This window comes from Megalopta genalis, chromosome 2 (genome assembly GCF_051020955.1).
Source record: "Megalopta genalis isolate 19385.01 chromosome 2, iyMegGena1_principal, whole genome shotgun sequence".
NCBI lineage: Eukaryota > Metazoa > Arthropoda > Insecta > Hymenoptera > Halictidae > Megalopta > Megalopta genalis.
This window is the reverse complement of record NC_135014.1, coordinates 29,277,858-29,295,810: the sequence shown is the minus strand read 5'-3', so window position 1 is coordinate 29,295,810 and position 17,953 is coordinate 29,277,858. Positions and strand designations below refer to the sequence as shown.

Here is a 17,953-nt window from a genome sequence, read left to right as displayed (position 1 = left end):
AAATTACAGTCGGTCGGATTGTTCGTGGGCGGGAGAATTATGTAAAACGTAATTGCGCGAGTCCCCCTGTCGTCGATCTTATCTGGGAAGTCGATCTTATCGGGAGCTGGGCCGACGCGGCGGATAAATTGCTCGCGAGGGGCGCCGATCGTCCGCCGAATCGGCGAATCCGCCGCGAAGAATTCGAGTCGGTTCACGCTTTAGAAGCTGAAAAGCTTCTCGCTTCTGTTTTCTAACACCTGTTCGTCCTCGGAGACGTTTCCGCGCGGTTCTCTCGCTGAATTTCGAACGAGCGCGCTTCGAAAACCGCGCTGCGGAATTGTCGTCGGATTTCGATCGATCGTCCGCCGAATCAGCGAATCCGCCGCGAAGAATTCGAGTCGGTTCACGCTTTAGAAGCTGAAAAGCTTCTCGCTTCTGTTTTCTAGCCTCTGTTCGTCCTCGGAGACGTTTCCGCGCGGTTCTCTCGCTGAATTTCGAACGAGCGCGCTTCGAAAACCGCGCTGCGGAATTGTCGTCGGATTTCGATCGATCGTCCGCCGAATCAGCGAATCCGCCGCGAAGAATTCGAGTCGGTTCACGCTTTAGAAGCTGAAAAGCTTCTCGCTTCTGTTTTCTAGCCTCTGTTCGTCCTCGGAGACGTTTCCGCGCGGTTCTCTCGCCGAATTTCGAACAAACCGAAACGCTTCGAAAACCGCGCTCCGCGCTGCGAAATTGAACGCGCGCCTCGGACGGTTTCCGCTTTCAGTTAAAAAGCTTCTCGCCCCTGTTCTCGTTCCTCTGTCTTTTTCTTCCGAGACGTTTCCGCGCGGTTCTCTCGCCGAATTTCGAACGAGCGCGCTTCGAAAGCCGCGCTGCGGAATTGTCGTCGGATTTCGATCGATCGTCCGCCGATTCGGCGAATCCGCCGCGAAGAATTTGAGCCGGTTCACGCTTTCAATTAAAAAGCTCCTGTTTTCTCGCCTCTGTTCGCCCTCCGAGGCGTTTCCGCGCGGTTCTCTCGCTGAACTTCGAACGGACGCGCTTCGAAAGCGCTGCGAAATTGAACGCGCGCCTCGGACGGTTTCCGCTTTCGGCTAAAAAGCTTCTCGCCCCTGTTCTCGTTCCTCTGTTCTTTCTTTCCGAGACGTTTCCGCGCGTCTCTCTCGCCGAATTTCGAACGAGCGCGCTTCGAAAGCCGCGCTCCGCGCTGCGAAATCGAACACCGCGTCCCTTGTCGTCGGATTGAAATCGGAACGAAACGCGACGTAAGAACGCGCGCGTCGTTCTCTTGGGTCACCGAGGATTATCCCTTCGCGCGATAAGCGCCGCTGGGATAAGATTAGGCGAGATCGCGAACAGGGATCGAAGTACGAAACGCCGCGCGCTATCGAACGCGCGTCCCGCTCGGCGACCAATCGCGCGCTCGCGCTTCTCCTTCGCCGATTCGCGGCCGAATCGTCGCGATTTTGTGTCGCGAAACGGATCGAAACGAATCGCCTCCTCGGCTCGGCGATCCGACGCGCAGATTAACGATTGCGCAATCGATCTTATCTAAAGCGTAATGTTTATCGTTGCGCAACGGATCGAAGAAAATGGCGGCGCCGTTGCATGGGAAACAAGCGAACACGCTCTCGGTGTCTCTTCGAATAATATTATTCGATCGTGCTCCGTTCGGAACCGATGAATGGAAATTTAATCGTTCGAACGTTGTTACTCTCGTTTCTTTATTTCCCCGTTATCGTTCCTTGTTTTGCCGTCGCCGCGGCAATATCTGCGGCTATCGTTCGTTCGCGCTCCATTGTGCCCCAGAGCGCGGCGCTCCTCTCCCTCTCTCTCTCTCTCTCTCTCTCTCTCTCTCTCTCTGTCTCTCTCTCTCTCTCTCTGTCTCTCTCTCTCTCTCTCTCTCTCTCTCTCTCTCTCTCTCTCTCTCTTCCTTTTAACCGTGAATGGAACGATCGTAATTCCTGCATGGTGTAAGGTCGCAGAGGTCGCGTTAATTCGCTGCCCGGGTAAACCCCGTTGGATCCGGCCGGGACCTATTAAATATATCCGTTGCAATTAGCCCAGGCGCAATTTCGTGCCGCGACGGTTGCTTCATCTTCATTCTTCCGCTCTTTCTCGAGCGACGCCGCTTTATCGGTCCTCTATCTTCGCGTTTGAAAAAGACGAGGGGGCGGGGGCGGGGCAGGGGGGAGAAAGAAAAAAGGAAAAGAACGCGAGCCACGGCTTTATATATAGCTATTACCGCATCGCGCGACAACGCCGCCGCCGCCGCCGTGAAACGAGCCTAATTATCGTTATCGTAGATCAACGGGCCGAGCGAGACCAACGACGGCCGAAAAGGAAGTACGCGGTGATAAATCCGCGTTGCGAAACGCGATCGCTGGGACCTTTAACCGGTTGAATGCGGCGCACGGTTTTTCGGCCGAGTAACTACGGTAATGTCTCCCTAATCAGATTGTGCAGAAAAATGGACGATTTTGGGAACAGGAGATACGATTGTTCGAACCTTGCGGTCTATTTTTATAGTTATAAATTGTCCACAATTATAAAAACGAGCTGTAAATTGTCTATTTTTGTGCACAATTTGGGCGACAATTTGGGCGACAATTTGGGCGACAATTTGGGCGACAATTAGGGAGACAATTAGGGAGACAATACTGTACACGTGCAGCGAGAATCGAGCGACGACGAGTACAGTAATGTCTCCTTAACCGGCGCTAAGATTGTCCACAAAAATTTGGACAATTTGGGGAAGAGGAGATACGATTATTCGATTATTTCCAGCTCGTTTTTATAGTTATTGAGAATTCGTAACTATAAAAATGAACCGCATGGATTGAATGATCGTATATTCTCTTCCTAAATTGTCCATTTTCGTGGACAATATGGGCGTCAATTAGAGAGACATTACTGTATACTCGTCGAGCACGGAGCAAGCGTCGCTGTTTTTTGAAATATAGGATCGAAAGAAAAGATTTTTATCTGAGAAAATCAACGATTTTGTTACCGATGTTTATTCGTTCGTTTAATATTATTGTATCGATGTATAATAAATAGCGTTTTTTATTTTACCATCTGATACGACTTAATGGTGAAAACGTGTGACAATGTATCTCGTCTTTTCCAATCGTTATTATTTTTACAGAGTCGTGTCGATTAACGCAGACGTCTCATAAAGAGAGAACCGATATTTTAACCGACATCCTGATTCTTTTCTCATCTTGTTTTTATAACAATGTGAACAGTTTCGCGCGGGATTAGCCTACTAAAAATATCCGAAATATCTTGAAATTCGAGAACACCTTTTTGTGTTTTCGCTGAAATTACAATTTAAACGACCGCGATGCCAGCTGCTTTTTACGCGCGACGAGTATACTCTTCGCGATCCACGAAATACCGTCGATTTCTTCGCGACGAGTATACTCGTCGTGACCCACGAAATACCGTCGATTTCTTCGCGACGACTATACTCGTCGGACGGTTAATTACCTCGTTAATTAACTCGGTTAATTGACTCGTCGGCGATCCGTTCGAGGACTTTGTCGCGCTCCGAAGAACGATCTATGTGATTCTCCGCGGATCTTTTCCGAGTCCGAAGACAATTAATCAGCGCGCAATTAGGGAAGCGGGGACCGGGCCTGGGAATTCTTCCGGTTAGCCGCAGGAGCGTACAAAGGGATTCGTAAGCCGACGAGGGAATTGAAGGGAATTGCGGGAATCGCGCGAGTTATGCTTTGCGTAATACATACACCCTGATTCGATCGCGTTCGCGGCGGGTCTCGGTTGTTTGGCTTCCTTGAACGCGGAGGAGTCGAAGTTACGTGGATTCAATTGCGAGGGGAGACAAAGGCGATGCCGACGGTGACTCCAGAAACGCAACAAGTGGAAAGTCGAAGCTTCGTCCGTTCGAACGGATCTGCTTTCGGCGCTGAACCCTCGTCAAAAGACGGCCGCGGTGTTTCAATAAGGGTGGACGGCACCCCGAGTCGCTAAGAAACGGCTAAAACTTCGGAATTTTTTAATGAATATGTATAATATACATATTTATAATAATATATAATAATGTAATATATATAATATATATTTATAATATTATATGATAATATAATATATATGATACATATATTTATAATAATATATAATATTATAATATATATTATAATATATATTTACAATAATATATAACATTATAATATATATTTATAATAATATATAATATTATAATGTATATATTTACAATAATATATAATATTATAATGTATATATTTACAATAATATATAATATTATAATGTATATATTTACAATAATATATAATATTATAATGTATATATTTACAATAATACATAATATTATAATATATATTTACAATAATATATAACATTATAATATATATTTACAATAATATATAACATTATAATATATATTTACAATAATATATAATAATATAATATATATTTATAACATATTCTCCCCAATTTTCCTTCAGCTTATAATCGAAAAGGGAAAATTCGGGAAGGGGATGTCAATAATTATGAAAACGAGGTGCAAGGCTCGAATAATCGTATCTCGCTGAAAGCTAATTAGGGAGAATTGACAATAATTACTATATATAAATATAATATATGTTTCAGCTCCGTTCCTCAATTTTTCAATAACAGAAATCGCACGAAAACAACGAAGTTGTTCGTTGTTTCCGAAACTTCTCCTCGCAGATCATCGACTGATGTCTAAATTAAAAAAAACTCTTATTGATTCATAGTAAACTAATTATTAGTATATCTAAGTATAAATTCAAGCGTACAAGTTTTCTAAATTTTTACAATCGTAGAAACGGCGGCGTTTCGAAGAAAGAACAGATCGATGTTCACAGCGACAATTTCAAACGCGTCTAAAAAACTGAACGATCGAAAAATCGCGCGCCACATTGTAGAACACATTGCACGAAATATCTCCGTCGAATTCGGAGCGAATCGAACGCATAGTTCCGGGGACGTCGCGACGGCCGGATTAAAAAGACCATAATTTCGAGAGAAGCTTCGCGTCTCCCAGAAATTTCGGGACAACATTTCTGCCCGATAAACCAAGATTTCATCAAGCATCGCCAAAAAAATAAAAAAAGAAACCGAAAGCAATCGATCTCTCCTAACCATCGAAACATTATGCCACCCCCTCTCACCCCCCAGGACACGAAATTCCGAAGAAGAGGTGACCGCGCGGCATCGAAACGAAAATAAAATCGTGAATCGAATAAATTGCGAAGACACGCCGGCTCCGCTGATCAATTTGCGGCCCCGGTGGGGGCGGCTTCGCGCCTTAGGGAGGAAAAAGGGCTTGGTGAAATTATCGTGGAAAGTGAGAACGAACGGCCGGCGCACGTTGACGGCGAAAAACGAGTGCGAGGATCGGCGGAGCGTTAAGGGTAGGTCGAGGCGGCCGATAACGACCAATTGTCGCGAGGGGATCGAGGGTGGTTTAACGGCGACGATATTCACGCTTGGCCACGCCGTGGAGTAAGGGGTGCAGGGAGAACCCCGGGGGATGAAGGGAGAACGAGAAACCGCGGTGGCGAGCGATCGATCCTCGAGATAAATCGACGTTTGATGGCTCGTCCGACTCGAAAATAAACACTCGGCGGCGCGCGGACAACCCCCGACGCCTACATTTTTTTTCTCGCCGAGCGTTCCGTTCGCCGCCGTTCCGTCACTCCTTTTCCTCCCTTTCTGATCGACACGCATCCCTCTTGAACGCGTCGATGATCGAGCATTCCGAATTTCGGCCGAGATCTTCGTATAATCCGAGCGGCGCGCGACGCGGCGCGCCGTTTCGATTCGAGGGGCGCGCCACTGAATGATGGATGAGAAGAGGGTTTAATAACGCCGATTCCTGAGCTCCGATTTCTCCGAATGTTCCGCTTCTTCGATTCCACTTTTATCCCGGATAATCCCCGCGAAACTCTCGGCATTCTGCGAAAGTTTCGACAGACTTTTTGGGGGATGGAAACGGTTTCGCCGGTTTCGGTTCGCCTAATCTTCGACCCTGTTGTTTCTCTCTGTTGCAGCGATAAAGAGGATCGAGGGAATGACGGGAAGGTCCAGCGCGAAACCGACGGGCTTGTGTCTCCTGGCACTGTTACTATTCTGCATCTGCAAACGCGACGTTATGGTCGCCGCGCAGATCGGCCCGATACCGTCGGAGTTGCTCTACGACAGCGAGGCTTTCCTCAAGAACACCGAGAACTATGTGAGTATGCGGCAGCGGGTTAGCCACGACGGGTACAGAGAAATAGAATTAGAAGCTGTCTGAAAGCGTCTTTGGAGCGCGTTTTATTGGGTTGGCAACTAAGTAATTGCCGATTTGTTCGATGAAATGAAAAATTCTTTTTTACTTGGAACGAAGTTTAATCTGTAATGTATTTTCCATTTTGTTCGATGACCTTTTTGCCATCTCTCTGACAACTTGAAAATTCCACGCTCGTAGAAAGTCTGATCCTTTTCGGCCGAAAACTGAGTTAAGTGAGATTTTACAGCGTCGTCGTCGTTAAAAGTTTTACCACGAAGGGAGTTGTCCGGGGATCGAAATAAGTGGTAATCCGATGGCGCGAGATCAGGGCTATACGGTGGGTGTAACATCGATTCCCAACCAATATCCATCAATTTTTGCCGAGTGGACAAAGACGTGTGCGGCCTAGCATTGTCCTGCTGGAAAATGACACCTTTACGATCGACCAATTCTGGTCGCTTCTCCTTGACCGCTGCATTCAATTTTCTCAGTTGCTAACATTCACGGATAATAAAAAATAACATAATAATAATAATAATAATAATAATAATTTTATAATATGAGACTTGGAAGATGGCAATGCTTGGAAAAATATTATATGCTTGGTCAATATATATATATATATATATTGACCAATTCTGCTCGCTTTTCCTTGACCGCTGCATTTAATTTGTCCAATTGCTAACATTCACGGATAATACAAAATAACATAATAATAATAATAATAATAATTTTATAATACAACATTTACGGATATCATAAAAATGGGAGTGAGAGCGCATCTACAACTGAAATCGGCAATCACTTAGTTGCCAACCCAATAATTACAAGAAAAAAGCGTTCACTCTGATCGAATGGATCGACGAAGGGTCGGCGACGCTAATGATAAGTCAAAAAGAAATTCATACTGAAGCGCATCCCGTATATTCGTATCTCCTCTTCCGAAATTGTCCATTTTTGTTTACAATCCGTGCGTCGATTACAGGAGAATTTACCGTAATCGCTTTACCAAGCTTCGACGAGCGATCACATTCCCTTTGCACGAATTTCGACCAGCGTTTCCCGCGCCTGTTTCCCTCTTTACCAAGGGGGTGACATTTTCCCGCGAATTTCATTTCGAACAGAGAGAAAAACAAAGCGTTCTGACCGTGCGCGACGTCGTCGTTTCTCTTCAGATTATGCTGAACAAGCTGAGGCAGATGGAAGAGGAGAAGAAGGACATCGACGAGCGAAAGAAGGAGCTGGACGTGATGGAGGAGTACATAATCGAATCGTTCGAGGCCAGGAAGGACAAGGCTGCGCCGAGGGTTCCGCCGGCTGGTTACTCGCCCGAGGAACTTCCAACCCCTAACGCCGTCGTCAGAGAGCTGCAGCGCGCAGGGAAACGAACCGAGCTCACCTGTGAGTATCGCTTTCTCGTCTCCCGTCGTTTCCTTATTTATTTATTTATTTATTTATTTATTTATTTATTTATTTATTTATTTATTTATTTATTTATTTATTTATTTATTTATTTATTTATTTATTTATTTATTTCGCCGCGTTCCGTATCCGACACGACACGCGACAGTTCGAAACCGGCGCGGCGCGCGCGTTCCGACGAAGCGCGCTCTCCTCTTCGAAACGAAAGCCGCGATTCCGTGGAAATCCGTGCCGCGAACTTTTCAAGCTCCTTTTCGGCTCGATTCCCCGCGGTTTCCTCGCAACGCGCCGCCCTCCGTGATTAAGCCGGCAGGACGTGCCTCGCGTGGCAACGGCGAGGAAACGGGAAACGCGAGAGAATCTGGTCGCGAATACTGGCCACGAGCTTCTTCCCGTTCCCTCGGAAAGTTTGCCGGATAATTGGGAATCTCTCGTCGCGGAATCGCGGCGGATCTGTTCCGGTTGCGTCTCGTTTCCTTTTCTCGCGGCGGATCGCGCGATCGCGGCCGCGGAATCGAAGCGACGCGCCGGTATCCAGTTTTAGAGATACGGTAAATTCTCAACCCTAATTGAGGCCCTGGTCGAGGCGATTTGAGATTGTACGCGAAAATGGGCGATTTGGGAAGAGGAGATACGATTGTTCAAGAATATCAATTTAACAACAATTGGTAAACGGTTATAAAAACAAGCCGGAAGGTTCGGATAATCGTATCTCCTTTTTCTTAAATTGTCCATTTTTCTGCGCAATCCGAGCGTCAATTAGGGAGAATTTACTGTATTTACTTGTATTTTTTATCAGCCTGCATTTAGTCGGAGCTCGGGAAAAATAGATTTTTGAAACAGTCGATAGACTATAAATATACGACTATATACTATATATAGTCGATAGACTATATATATATCTTATTTTTATACAATATCTTCTCGTATATAGCACTGGCCTAAAAATATTCTAGATATCTTGAAATTTGAGGATACATTTTTGTTTTCACTAAAAATACAATTTAAACTGCCAGTGATCGCCACTTTTTACGAACACAGCTAACTGGTTAACACTAGATTTACAGAACCCGTCAAAATGGCGGGTCACTAATCTTTGAATTCACGACTATTCGTATCGTAAATATACATTTACGAGTTATTTATTCAATTTATATGTTACTTATGGCAAATGTTACACTAACACTTGTTAAAAATCAGAATAAATGTCCCATTGTTATTTTTATAAATTAATATGAAACAGCTGTTTCTTATTAATTTATAAAGATAACAATGAAATGCTATTATATAATATTATATTCTTTTATATTTAATATAAAAGTATATTCGAATATTATATTGCCAATATAATAATAATAATATTATTATTATATTATTATTAATTATTTTATTATTATTATTATTATTATTATATTAATGGCGATGTAATATAATATTGCCAATATTATTATTATTATTATTATTAATATAATAATAATATTGGCAATATTATATTATATATATTATAATATTAATATTACTATATATATTATAATATTGGCAATATTGTTATTATTAATATAATAATAATAATAATATTATATTATTACTTTTAAAAAATCGATTTTTCCCCAACCCTCAGTTGTTCCAAAAACAACGCAGAATCGTGCGCGCGCGCGTTTCGTTCCTCGGAACGAGCGAGCACAAATCAATCGATCGCGCCAATTGACTTTTGATTCCCGTGACGTCAGAACGATATTCCCTCGAAAAGAAACAACAAAAAACAAAAACAGAAAAGAACAAAAGCCGTCGCGAGTCGCGTCAACATCCAAGCCCTATTCTCCTAGAAAATGAACCCTCTTCGATAAAAATCTCGACCGCCCATCACCGCCTCTCTGCATCACGTACACTAAATCATCAATTTTCGATCGGTCCCGACAGACATGACGCTGTGCCACTTCAAGATCTGCAACATGGGCCGCAAGCGGCAGCTGCACAAGTAAACCGGGCGCGGAGGTCGTTCGCACCCTTCGCCTCGGACACCCAAGCGAGACACGCGTGCCACCGGAAGGGAATTTCGCGGGGAAACCATCATCGAGAGAAGAGACCACGTCGCGGGAAATCGAACCGCTCGGCCCGTTTCAGCCTCGGACGACCGGCCCAAAGGACGCCGTTGCGTCGGAAACACTCAGAAATCACGTCGGGAACCGCCGGATTGGCTCCGTTGGAATTTTTGGCCCGAAAGGTCCTTTGGCGGCCCAAAGGTCGCGGCGACGAGTCCGCGGGCGATGTCCGAGCGCGGAAAGTCCCGAGCGGCCTTGCTCGCGCGTCGTCGTCGTCGTCGTTCTCCGGAACGTTTCGGGCCCGTTTCGAAGAGCCGCCGGCGCGAATCGCGACGGAGATGTAAATAATGTATCGGCGGACCCGTTCGTATCGGGCCGTGAAACCGGCGGACACGTTCTCCGACTGGCTCGGACACGTGGACTCCGCTCCTCCATGGAAGACGGCCGGAGACGGACGGGGCCCGCGAGAGCGACGTATATATTTTTCATTGTTACTCCGGCGCGCGGCGTTCGGGGCGGCGAGGTGAACCGCGGCTGCTTCATGTTACGAGACCGGCTGTAAACGTTGCGCGAGGCGTCGCGGAAATTGATAGGCGAGCGGCGACGGCGGCGAGATTGAACCGTCGGCGAGATGCCGGGGCGAGGCGTCGGAACAACGGGAACACCGTCGTCGGTCAATTGGCTCAATATCGCGTCGCGAGCAAGATGATTGCTCGCGATTAGAAAAAGGATGACGCAAACTAGGCTCGGGCCCGAAACGAAAACAAAATAGTATTCCCCTCGCCGCGTTGACGCACGAATCGCCGCCTCGACATTGCGCGCGTGGCGAGACTCCGTTCGATTGATAAAAGTGTCCGCGAACAGCGGCGACGTCGACGAAGGCAAAACGTTTGTCCGCCGGTCCTCGGATCGGACGCGCGCGCGCGTTTCGCTTCTAGTATTCAACAGTATAATCGTTTGATCCGGTGATCGAGGACACTGCATTCGCGCACGGGAATCGAATGATCACCGGGACGACTGCTTTCTTCGCTCGCGAATCGAGAATAATAGGGGTAGGAATATTAGAACGGGGAGAATGGCGGGAACGCGGGTGGTGGATAACGGAGGAGGGAGAGGCGCGTTCGATTTGCGCGGGGGTGAAGTGTCCTCGACGTGCCATTTAGGATTCGTAAATGGCGAATAGGTATTTATTATTCGGTAGCTTTAAGCGAGAAGGATGCACGGGCCAGGGCTGCGAACGAATTTCTCGAGAAACGAATGAAACGAGGAAGAGACGAACGAGACCGAAATAACGATTATTGCGATCCGAGAGAGAGTGAGAGAGAGAGAGAGAGGGATGCGAGGGTAAACCGGCGACTAATTCTTTCACAGCGAGACACTGACCACGCGGCTTTTCCTTTGCGTTGCACGCGCCTCGATGCAGATATATGTCTACCCTAACTGGCGCTCGGATTGTACAGAAATTTGCACAGAAATAGACAGACAATTTGGGAACAGAAGATAGGATTATTCGAGCCTTGTAGCTCGTTTTTTTTTTTATAGTTGTCGATAATTCGTGACTGTAAAAACGAGCTGCGAGGCTCGAATAATCGTATCTCCTCTTCCCAAATTGTCCAGTTCTGTGGACTATCTGATCCGCGTCGATTAGAGAGACATTACTGGTACCTGTTATCCTCGAAACGAACACCGCGGACGGGAAAAAGTATTTTTCTGCGGCTGGAAAGTTACTCCGCCGGACAGAGGATGGGAGACAGAGTGGAAGCGGTGAGTGAAAAAGAGAGAGCGCGCGTGTACAGAGAGGAAGAATGAGAGAGAGAGAGAGAGAGAGAGAGAGAGAGGAAAAGAGAGACAGCCTGCACCCTTCGAGCAATTATTTATAATCGTTTCGCGAGGAGAAACGTGTAACGCGTTCACGTAGTCTTTTTATGCGCCCTTTTTTTATTTATTTAGCTCTATCAACCCCCTCACCCCGATAATCTTGTTTGTTACTTCTCGATCTTGATCCTGGCGATCTACACAGTCTGTTCCCGTTAAAAATGCTGTGACCCGTCGTAACGGAAGCGTCAACGGCTCACGCTTCGCCGATAAGTCTGAGTAGATAGTTATATATTAATAATAATAATAATATTATTATTATATAATACAATATATATATATATATATTATATTATATAATATATTAATAATAATAATAATAATATTATTATATATTAATAATATAATATTCCTAGTATTAGAAGATTTCACTGTCAGCAACCGAACCGCTTCTCCGAACATTTTTCTTGTCGACGCAATAAGCAAATTCCCGATCTTGAGACGTTCGACACGCAGAAGAGCCGACGTATGCAACTACGATTGCACCTGTAACTATGTTTCATGTGAAATTGCTGCAAGTTACGCCCGTCCGTTACGACGCGGTTAAATTCTCCTCAACCCGAACAGACGATAACGACCGCGATTGCTGTCATCGATTGTATTTTTTATCCGACACTTGAGATACTCCAGCGCTGTTTTATCATTTAATCGACATTGTTAACGCGCATGTTTTCCTTGTCGTCGTGATTCGGTGTGCACACACGCCATATCGAATTTTCCCGCCTGTATTATAAACGGAGAACCACGTGACCTGAACCCTACCCCCGGTTGAACCGAACCGAAACGACAAGACATTCATCCCCCCTTCGACGTGGAATCGTCAGGAAACGTGCCGATATCGCGTTCCGCCGCGATCCGTCGCGACAATGTATAACGCAACGATAGCAAATAAAACGTGTGAGCATAAGTATATGACACCAGCGGTCTGCAATAATAACGCCGCCCGCAATCCTGCAAAATCGCGTGTTATTCCGTCGGAGATCAACCACGATTCGAACACACCGGTCGCTCGAAACGTCGTGCCAGCGATCGTCCGTATTCTAGTCTATTTCATTTTTAATCGCGCTTCGGAAAATAGTTTTTTCGTTCGAGACAATTCGAACGATCGGACGCGACTCGTTCGTTCGAAACGCGAACGAACGCGCGCGCTCGTTGCACCACGTGACTAGTCGCAAGCACGATATCTAATCGACCATCGCTGTATTAATGAAATTTGCACAACCGTCTGGAGAAAAATTGCAACGAGAGCAAGCTATCAACCACAAAGACGACAATTGCCACTCGGAAACGAATCCGTGTAAAGAAACACTATCATTCGTTGTGGAGCGCAACGCGCTCGACATAACCTCACATTATAAAGAACTAAAACAATTTTTTTGTTTGCAACACACTTACAAGCCGTTCGGAGTCGTAGAGTCGCCGGTGTGTGTCCACGCACGACGCACAAAACGCGGAGATCGACTGATAAATTTCAAAAGATAGGACAAACGTCGGCACTTTCTCCGAGTGGGGTATATCGCGACATCTTCGCGAACGACGGCCAACTATCGTCGACTCGATCGTTACGAGTGACAGCGACAAACCGTGGAACGAAACTGGACGACTGCGGAGCGGGTTTCATCTACGAAATAATGAATCGTTATTGTAAATTACGTAATAATTTTATTCGCTTGAAAACGCAAGCATATATTTTTAAAAATGACTCGTCGATCGCTCGACTCATTGTTTCACAAAATATATTCGTGTGGTGTTCTGTACTTCCGGTGCACGGCAGTCCAGCGTTATGATTGGCGGACCTATTTACATTACCTCCTTTTCTTATGTTTCTCCGATTTTCCGTATCTATCCGTCGATCGGTCTCGATCCCTTCTCTTTTTATTCGAGCGTCTCTCCTCGGATTTCCCCTGCGCAGAGTCGTCGCTCTCGCTGCAGGAAGTGTCTTTATCTCTTCTTTTCCTCTCGCTGTCGTGCTTTTTGCCGGATTTATGATCCTTGTAGCTTTCCTTTTTACTCCGACCCTTGTCCCTGTGTCTCTCTCCGCTTCGATGCTTTCTCTCGTTCTTCCGTCTTGACTCGGATTCGTATCTTTCGAACGAGCCATCGCGGTACTTTCCCTCCTTGTGCTTCTCTTTATGCAAGTACTTCCCTCCATTTCGCGAATATTCGGAATCCTCTTTCCTCCGTTCGTGCTTTCTATGGTCCAGCACTTCCTCTTTGTTTCTCCTGTCTGTTTCCCTTCTGTATTTAACGTCCTCGCTACCCTCGTCCCTCTGGTTCCTCGAGCCAGCCTTTCTCCGATTCTTATTATCTACTTCTTCGTTTTTCTCGTCGAAGTACTGTATCCCTTTACCCTTGCCTCTCCATCTCATCTTGGCTACCGATTGCGAGAAGTCAACGTGTATACGGCGATCGTCGATCAGCACGTTGTCCATTTTGAAGTAAGCCTCCTCGCAGCTCTTGCGTTCCGCAAATTCTATAAACGCGTACTGCAAAGAATCCCCGGATTGCCGGTCTCTGATCACCTCACAGCTGAAAATAAAACGTTCCAGCTTTAATTTCAGCATTTAGAAATTTCAAACAAAGTCAGCGTAGTAGAGAGAAAACGTTCAGACTTGTAGCCAAATTTTATCGACAGAGTAAACATGGCAATGACGCAGCCAGTCGCAAAATCTACGAGCTTGTCACAGTTTTATTCCAATATTATGTATTGATAGATTGGTCGAGCAACGCGTTCCTATACTAGTTCTCCTGCCATGCTTGTCAATAAAGGAGATGAAGTGAAATAGTTAAATAAAATAACATACCCGACGACTTTTCCGAATCGACTGAAAATGATTTCAAGATCGTCGTCGTTTGTAACAGGATTCAGTTTGCAAACGAATAGAACATTTTCAGGTGGTGCCATTTCTGCGTCTGGAATGTCGCCCACGATCTCCAAAATCGTGGCTCTAGCCTTCGCTTCTTTTTCCTTTTGCATCTCTGTGATCTCTTCGACTGTCATGCCGGCTGTGTCATCTATTACTTCGTCCGCGCCGATTCTGTCACTCTGCAAATACATTTATTAAGGATCGTGGGGAATAATTTGGAGCGTTCGAAACACCAAGGGAAGAGTACGTACCATTAAACATTCCTTTGTAGGCGGTGGGCTTTGACTAGGAACAATAAAACCCTTGGGATCCTCGAAGGGATCTTCCAAAATGATAGTGTGGGAAATACGTATATCTTGATAGGGCCTGTTATCGCCATCGCAGATCGTTTCGTTGAGCTTGAAGATAATTTCCAAACCCTCTGTGATTTCGCCAAATACACAGTGTTCCCCGTCCAGAGACTGAAGCTCCGAAGCCAGCGTTACAAAGAACTGAGAGCCCAGCATATTGTTACCACAATTCACCATAGATAGTAGTCCACTCCTGTCGTGCTTTATCTTCGGCATCTGTTCTGCCTCGTAATACCGTGCTTTCTCGCCTAATACGATCCCGTAAACACTTTCACCTCCTTTACCGGTGCCAGTAGGATCTCCAGTCTGAGCAATGAAATTGCCCTGAACCGAATGGAACAGATTCCAATTGTAGTATTTCAACTTGCACAACTTCAAGAAATTCCTGCATGCTGTAAGAGATCATTGAAATTATTAAATTACGATACAAGCCATGATAGAACATCACTTAACCTCTACCCTGTATTTCCACTTACTTTGCGGTCGTTCGTCTGTATACAAATCAACGGTGAAATCTCCTATAGTGGTTTCTATTACAACAGCCATGATTCTGTGGCGGCTACCTCCAGACTCGCCAGCAGGATCCTCTAGCGGGAACCGGACGAAACGCTCCTCCTTCCCTTTCCATCGAAACCTCCGTCATTTCAGCCGCGAAAATTTCACGATTAATTTGACGTGGATAAAAACACTTAGTTCGCCTGCAATTATTATATATTATATTATATTATATATTATATACTATATTATATTATATATATTATATTATATATTATATTATATTATATATTATATTATATATATTATATTATATTATATTATTATAACAAGTCCAACATCACGCCACGTGTTTCAGATAAAGCGCCAGGCGTATGGATACGCGAAAGAAGTGAGACACCGTAAACACGGTAAAGTGAGATGGCTAGGTTCTCGTCCGTGTGGAAACTCACACATAGAGCCCGTTGATTTCGTTTTGTCTCTCTCGATCATCTCCTGCTCTCTTTCTAACACAACTGCGCGGACCTGGATGCATATTAAAATGGTGGGGATGAAAATGTTTACGTACTATGGTGAAGCAGAAATATTTATTATGGTGAGACATGACTGACTCCTATATATATATATATATATATATATATATATACACTTCGTCTGTGTAGCAACAAATGGTTCTTATCCCTGAGCATTGTTTGCTTACTAGTTTCAACGTTTCGCTGTCGATGACGCTGCTATACTACTTAAAAAGCCGGACAAGTTTCGCCTCTTATACACTACATACTCTGTGTATGTGATTATCTATGTGATCGCGACCGATGCCAGCGCGAGAGTTAAGTTGTGGTTGTATGGTTGTATTGTAGAGTTGAAGTTGTACCCTGTAGCCTGTAGCTTGTCAGTCGTTGTGAAAGCGATTGTCGGACGGGTGGATCATTGTAATGATCTATTCGATCAAACGCATAGAATGTATAATTTTTTACGAAGTCTGGTTCTCGGGGTGGTTTTCGGCCTTGTGAACAGCAGCTTGTCTGCGTCCTGGAACGAGCCTTTGCCATTGGTAATCGCGAACTATAAAGTACACGTCGATGCGGGAAAGGAGGATTGTTACTTTCAATATGCTTCCGTTGGAGCCGATTTTTATGTGCATTTCCAGGTATGTCACAGTCGTGTACTGCTCGATCGCTCGATTCAAATTATTCGTTCATTTCACGAACTGTTCATTTGTTCGAATTATGAACTTGTATATGCCGGTTCAAACTTGTAGAATCGACACTTTCACCATATGGCTGTAAGTAACGCTTAACAACAACAACAACAACAATGCCGCTTTTATCGTATGCAATAGAAAAAAACTGTTCGTAACAGAAACTAAATGAGTTTGAACGACAATTCAATAGGAATGTAAACACGCAACGCTAAATAGATCTAATACAAGAAAAAAAATATATACATATATTAAATAGTAAAGGTGCAAAGTAAAATGAAATATCATAGACAATGCTGTATGAAAAGGAAAGATTTAATGATTAAGTTCTATTTATTAAGTGGTCCAAACAATATTTAGAAATTTGTTATGGTTTTTTTTATGAAATTGCGCATACATATAGGATAATATTTCTTACTATAGGTGATAAGAGGTGGAGATGGTAAAGCTGCTATGTCTGTAAGAAATCCAGATGGCATAATAGTTCATCCTTATCAATGGCTCCCTAATTCAGCTTATCAGGATTCCGTGAAAAAGGCTGGATATTATTGTATTTGCGTGGATAATCAGTTTTCACGATTTGCTTCAAAATTAGTCAATTTATATATCTCTGTGATCAGGTAATATTACTACAATATACATATATATCACCTATATCATTGGATCGATATCATTTAAGGACACCATCTTTTACAGGTATGATAAGTGGGATAAATATGCTAAGGAGCTGGAAGAATTGAATCTTTCCGTTGATAATTTTACGGTAGGAATCTTTGATATTTCTTTTTGCACGATATTAAGACTTGTATTTATTTTATTGCAGTAATTTGTTTTTTTTTATAGAACTCGGTAACAAATGTGGAAAAGAATGTTAATGAAATGTACCAAACGCAATATTTAAGCAGAAGTAGAGAAGAACGAGATTTCAATTTACTGCTAGACAACAATTTTTATGTCCAAATGTGGTCCATCACTCAGATAACGGTCATAATAGTAACGACAACGGTGCAAATATATTTTGTTAGAAAATTATTCGAGGTGAAACCATCGAAATTTTCTAGAGCAGGCATATAAACAAAGCGTAATATCGCGCGACGAACTTGCTCTAATTCTTGGAGACAAGTTACAGTTTCCATTCCTACTATCCTCAGTTTAAAGTTAATAATACACTATACAACAACATATAATATATTTTTTTCTTTCACACGGAACGGTGAGAACCTACAATGTAAGACTGTCTCGCATTTCACGTTTGCGCCAAGAGACGCAAGTTTTTACTCATTTTTACAATTGCATTTTAATATAGATCAAGAGATTCTATTTACGTATAGTTGTATTTATTGAAAGAAAAAAAAGAAAACACTGTATTTATACGAAAGTATTGTAATAAATTACGACGTACTTTTGTTATATTCATTTGAGTTTCGTCAAATTTT

At 44.0% G+C, this 17,953-nt stretch overlaps 4 protein-coding genes across 6 annotated transcripts in view; 2 read left to right on the top strand and 2 right to left on the bottom strand.

Moving 5' to 3' along the window:
- Positions 1 to 12,519, top strand: part of LOC117229959 (uncharacterized) — a 35,366-nt gene extending 22,847 nt beyond the window's left edge. For both annotated transcript variants that reach the window (XM_033486927.2, XM_033486928.2), the window contains exons 2-4: positions 6,045 to 6,226; positions 7,441 to 7,666; positions 9,608 to 12,519. In XM_033486927.2, coding sequence (XP_033342818.1) covers positions 6,065 to 6,226; positions 7,441 to 7,666; positions 9,608 to 9,669 — 450 coding nt within the window. In that variant the 5' untranslated portion in view covers positions 6,045 to 6,064 and the 3' untranslated portion in view covers positions 9,670 to 12,519. The remainder of the gene's footprint in view (positions 1 to 6,044; positions 6,227 to 7,440; positions 7,667 to 9,607) is intronic.
- The window catches only part of DNAlig3 (DNA ligase 3), a 55,879-nt gene extending 42,681 nt beyond the window's left edge, over positions 1 to 13,198 (bottom strand). For both annotated transcript variants that reach the window (XM_033486923.2, XM_033486925.2), the window contains exon 1: positions 13,000 to 13,198. The gene's annotated coding sequence lies outside the window, so the exon portion shown is untranslated. The remainder of the gene's footprint in view (positions 1 to 12,999) is intronic.
- Positions 13,199 to 13,243: 45 nt separating this feature from the next.
- LOC117229958 (peptidyl-prolyl cis-trans isomerase sig-7) lies at positions 13,244 to 15,452 on the bottom strand. Its single transcript, XM_033486926.2, has 4 exons — positions 15,298 to 15,452; positions 14,723 to 15,213; positions 14,409 to 14,650; positions 13,244 to 14,133 (listed from the first exon to the last, which is right to left on the bottom strand). Exons 1-4 carry the CDS (start codon positions 15,365 to 15,367, stop codon positions 13,410 to 13,412), a joined length of 1,527 nt encoding a protein of 508 aa, XP_033342817.2. The 5' UTR covers positions 15,368 to 15,452; the 3' UTR covers positions 13,244 to 13,409.
- A 670-nt stretch (positions 15,453 to 16,122) lies between these two features.
- On the top strand, positions 16,123 to 17,933 carry LOC117229977 (transmembrane emp24 domain-containing protein 6). The gene is made up of 4 exons (XM_033486963.2): positions 16,123 to 16,466; positions 16,941 to 17,137; positions 17,214 to 17,280; positions 17,361 to 17,933. Exons 1-4 carry the CDS (start codon positions 16,278 to 16,280, stop codon positions 17,589 to 17,591), a joined length of 684 nt encoding a protein of 227 aa, XP_033342854.1. The 5' UTR covers positions 16,123 to 16,277; the 3' UTR covers positions 17,592 to 17,933.
- The last annotated feature ends 20 nt before the right edge of the window (positions 17,934 to 17,953 follow it).

Excerpts from the sequence above, each read along its gene's own strand:
- LOC117229958 (XM_033486926.2), bottom strand. The coding sequence starts at position 15,367 with ATGGCTGTTGTAATAGAAACCACTATAGGAGATTTCACCGTTGATTTG. Across the intron at positions 15,214-15,297 it reads TACAGACGAACGACCGCAAA|CATGCAGGAATTTCTTGAAG; the intron begins GTAAGTGGAAAT and ends GATCTCTTACAG. Across the intron at positions 14,651-14,722 it reads CTACAAAGGAATGTTTAATG|AGTGACAGAATCGGCGCGGA; the intron begins GTACGTACTCTT and ends ATGTATTTGCAG.
- LOC117229977 (XM_033486963.2), top strand. The coding sequence starts at position 16,278 with ATGTATAATTTTTTACGAAGTCTGGTTCTCGGGGTGGTTTTCGGCCTT. Across the intron at positions 16,467-16,940 it reads ATTTTTATGTGCATTTCCAG|GTGATAAGAGGTGGAGATGG; the intron begins GTATGTCACAGT and ends TTCTTACTATAG. Across the intron at positions 17,281-17,360 it reads TTTCCGTTGATAATTTTACG|AACTCGGTAACAAATGTGGA; the intron begins GTAGGAATCTTT and ends TTTTTTTTATAG.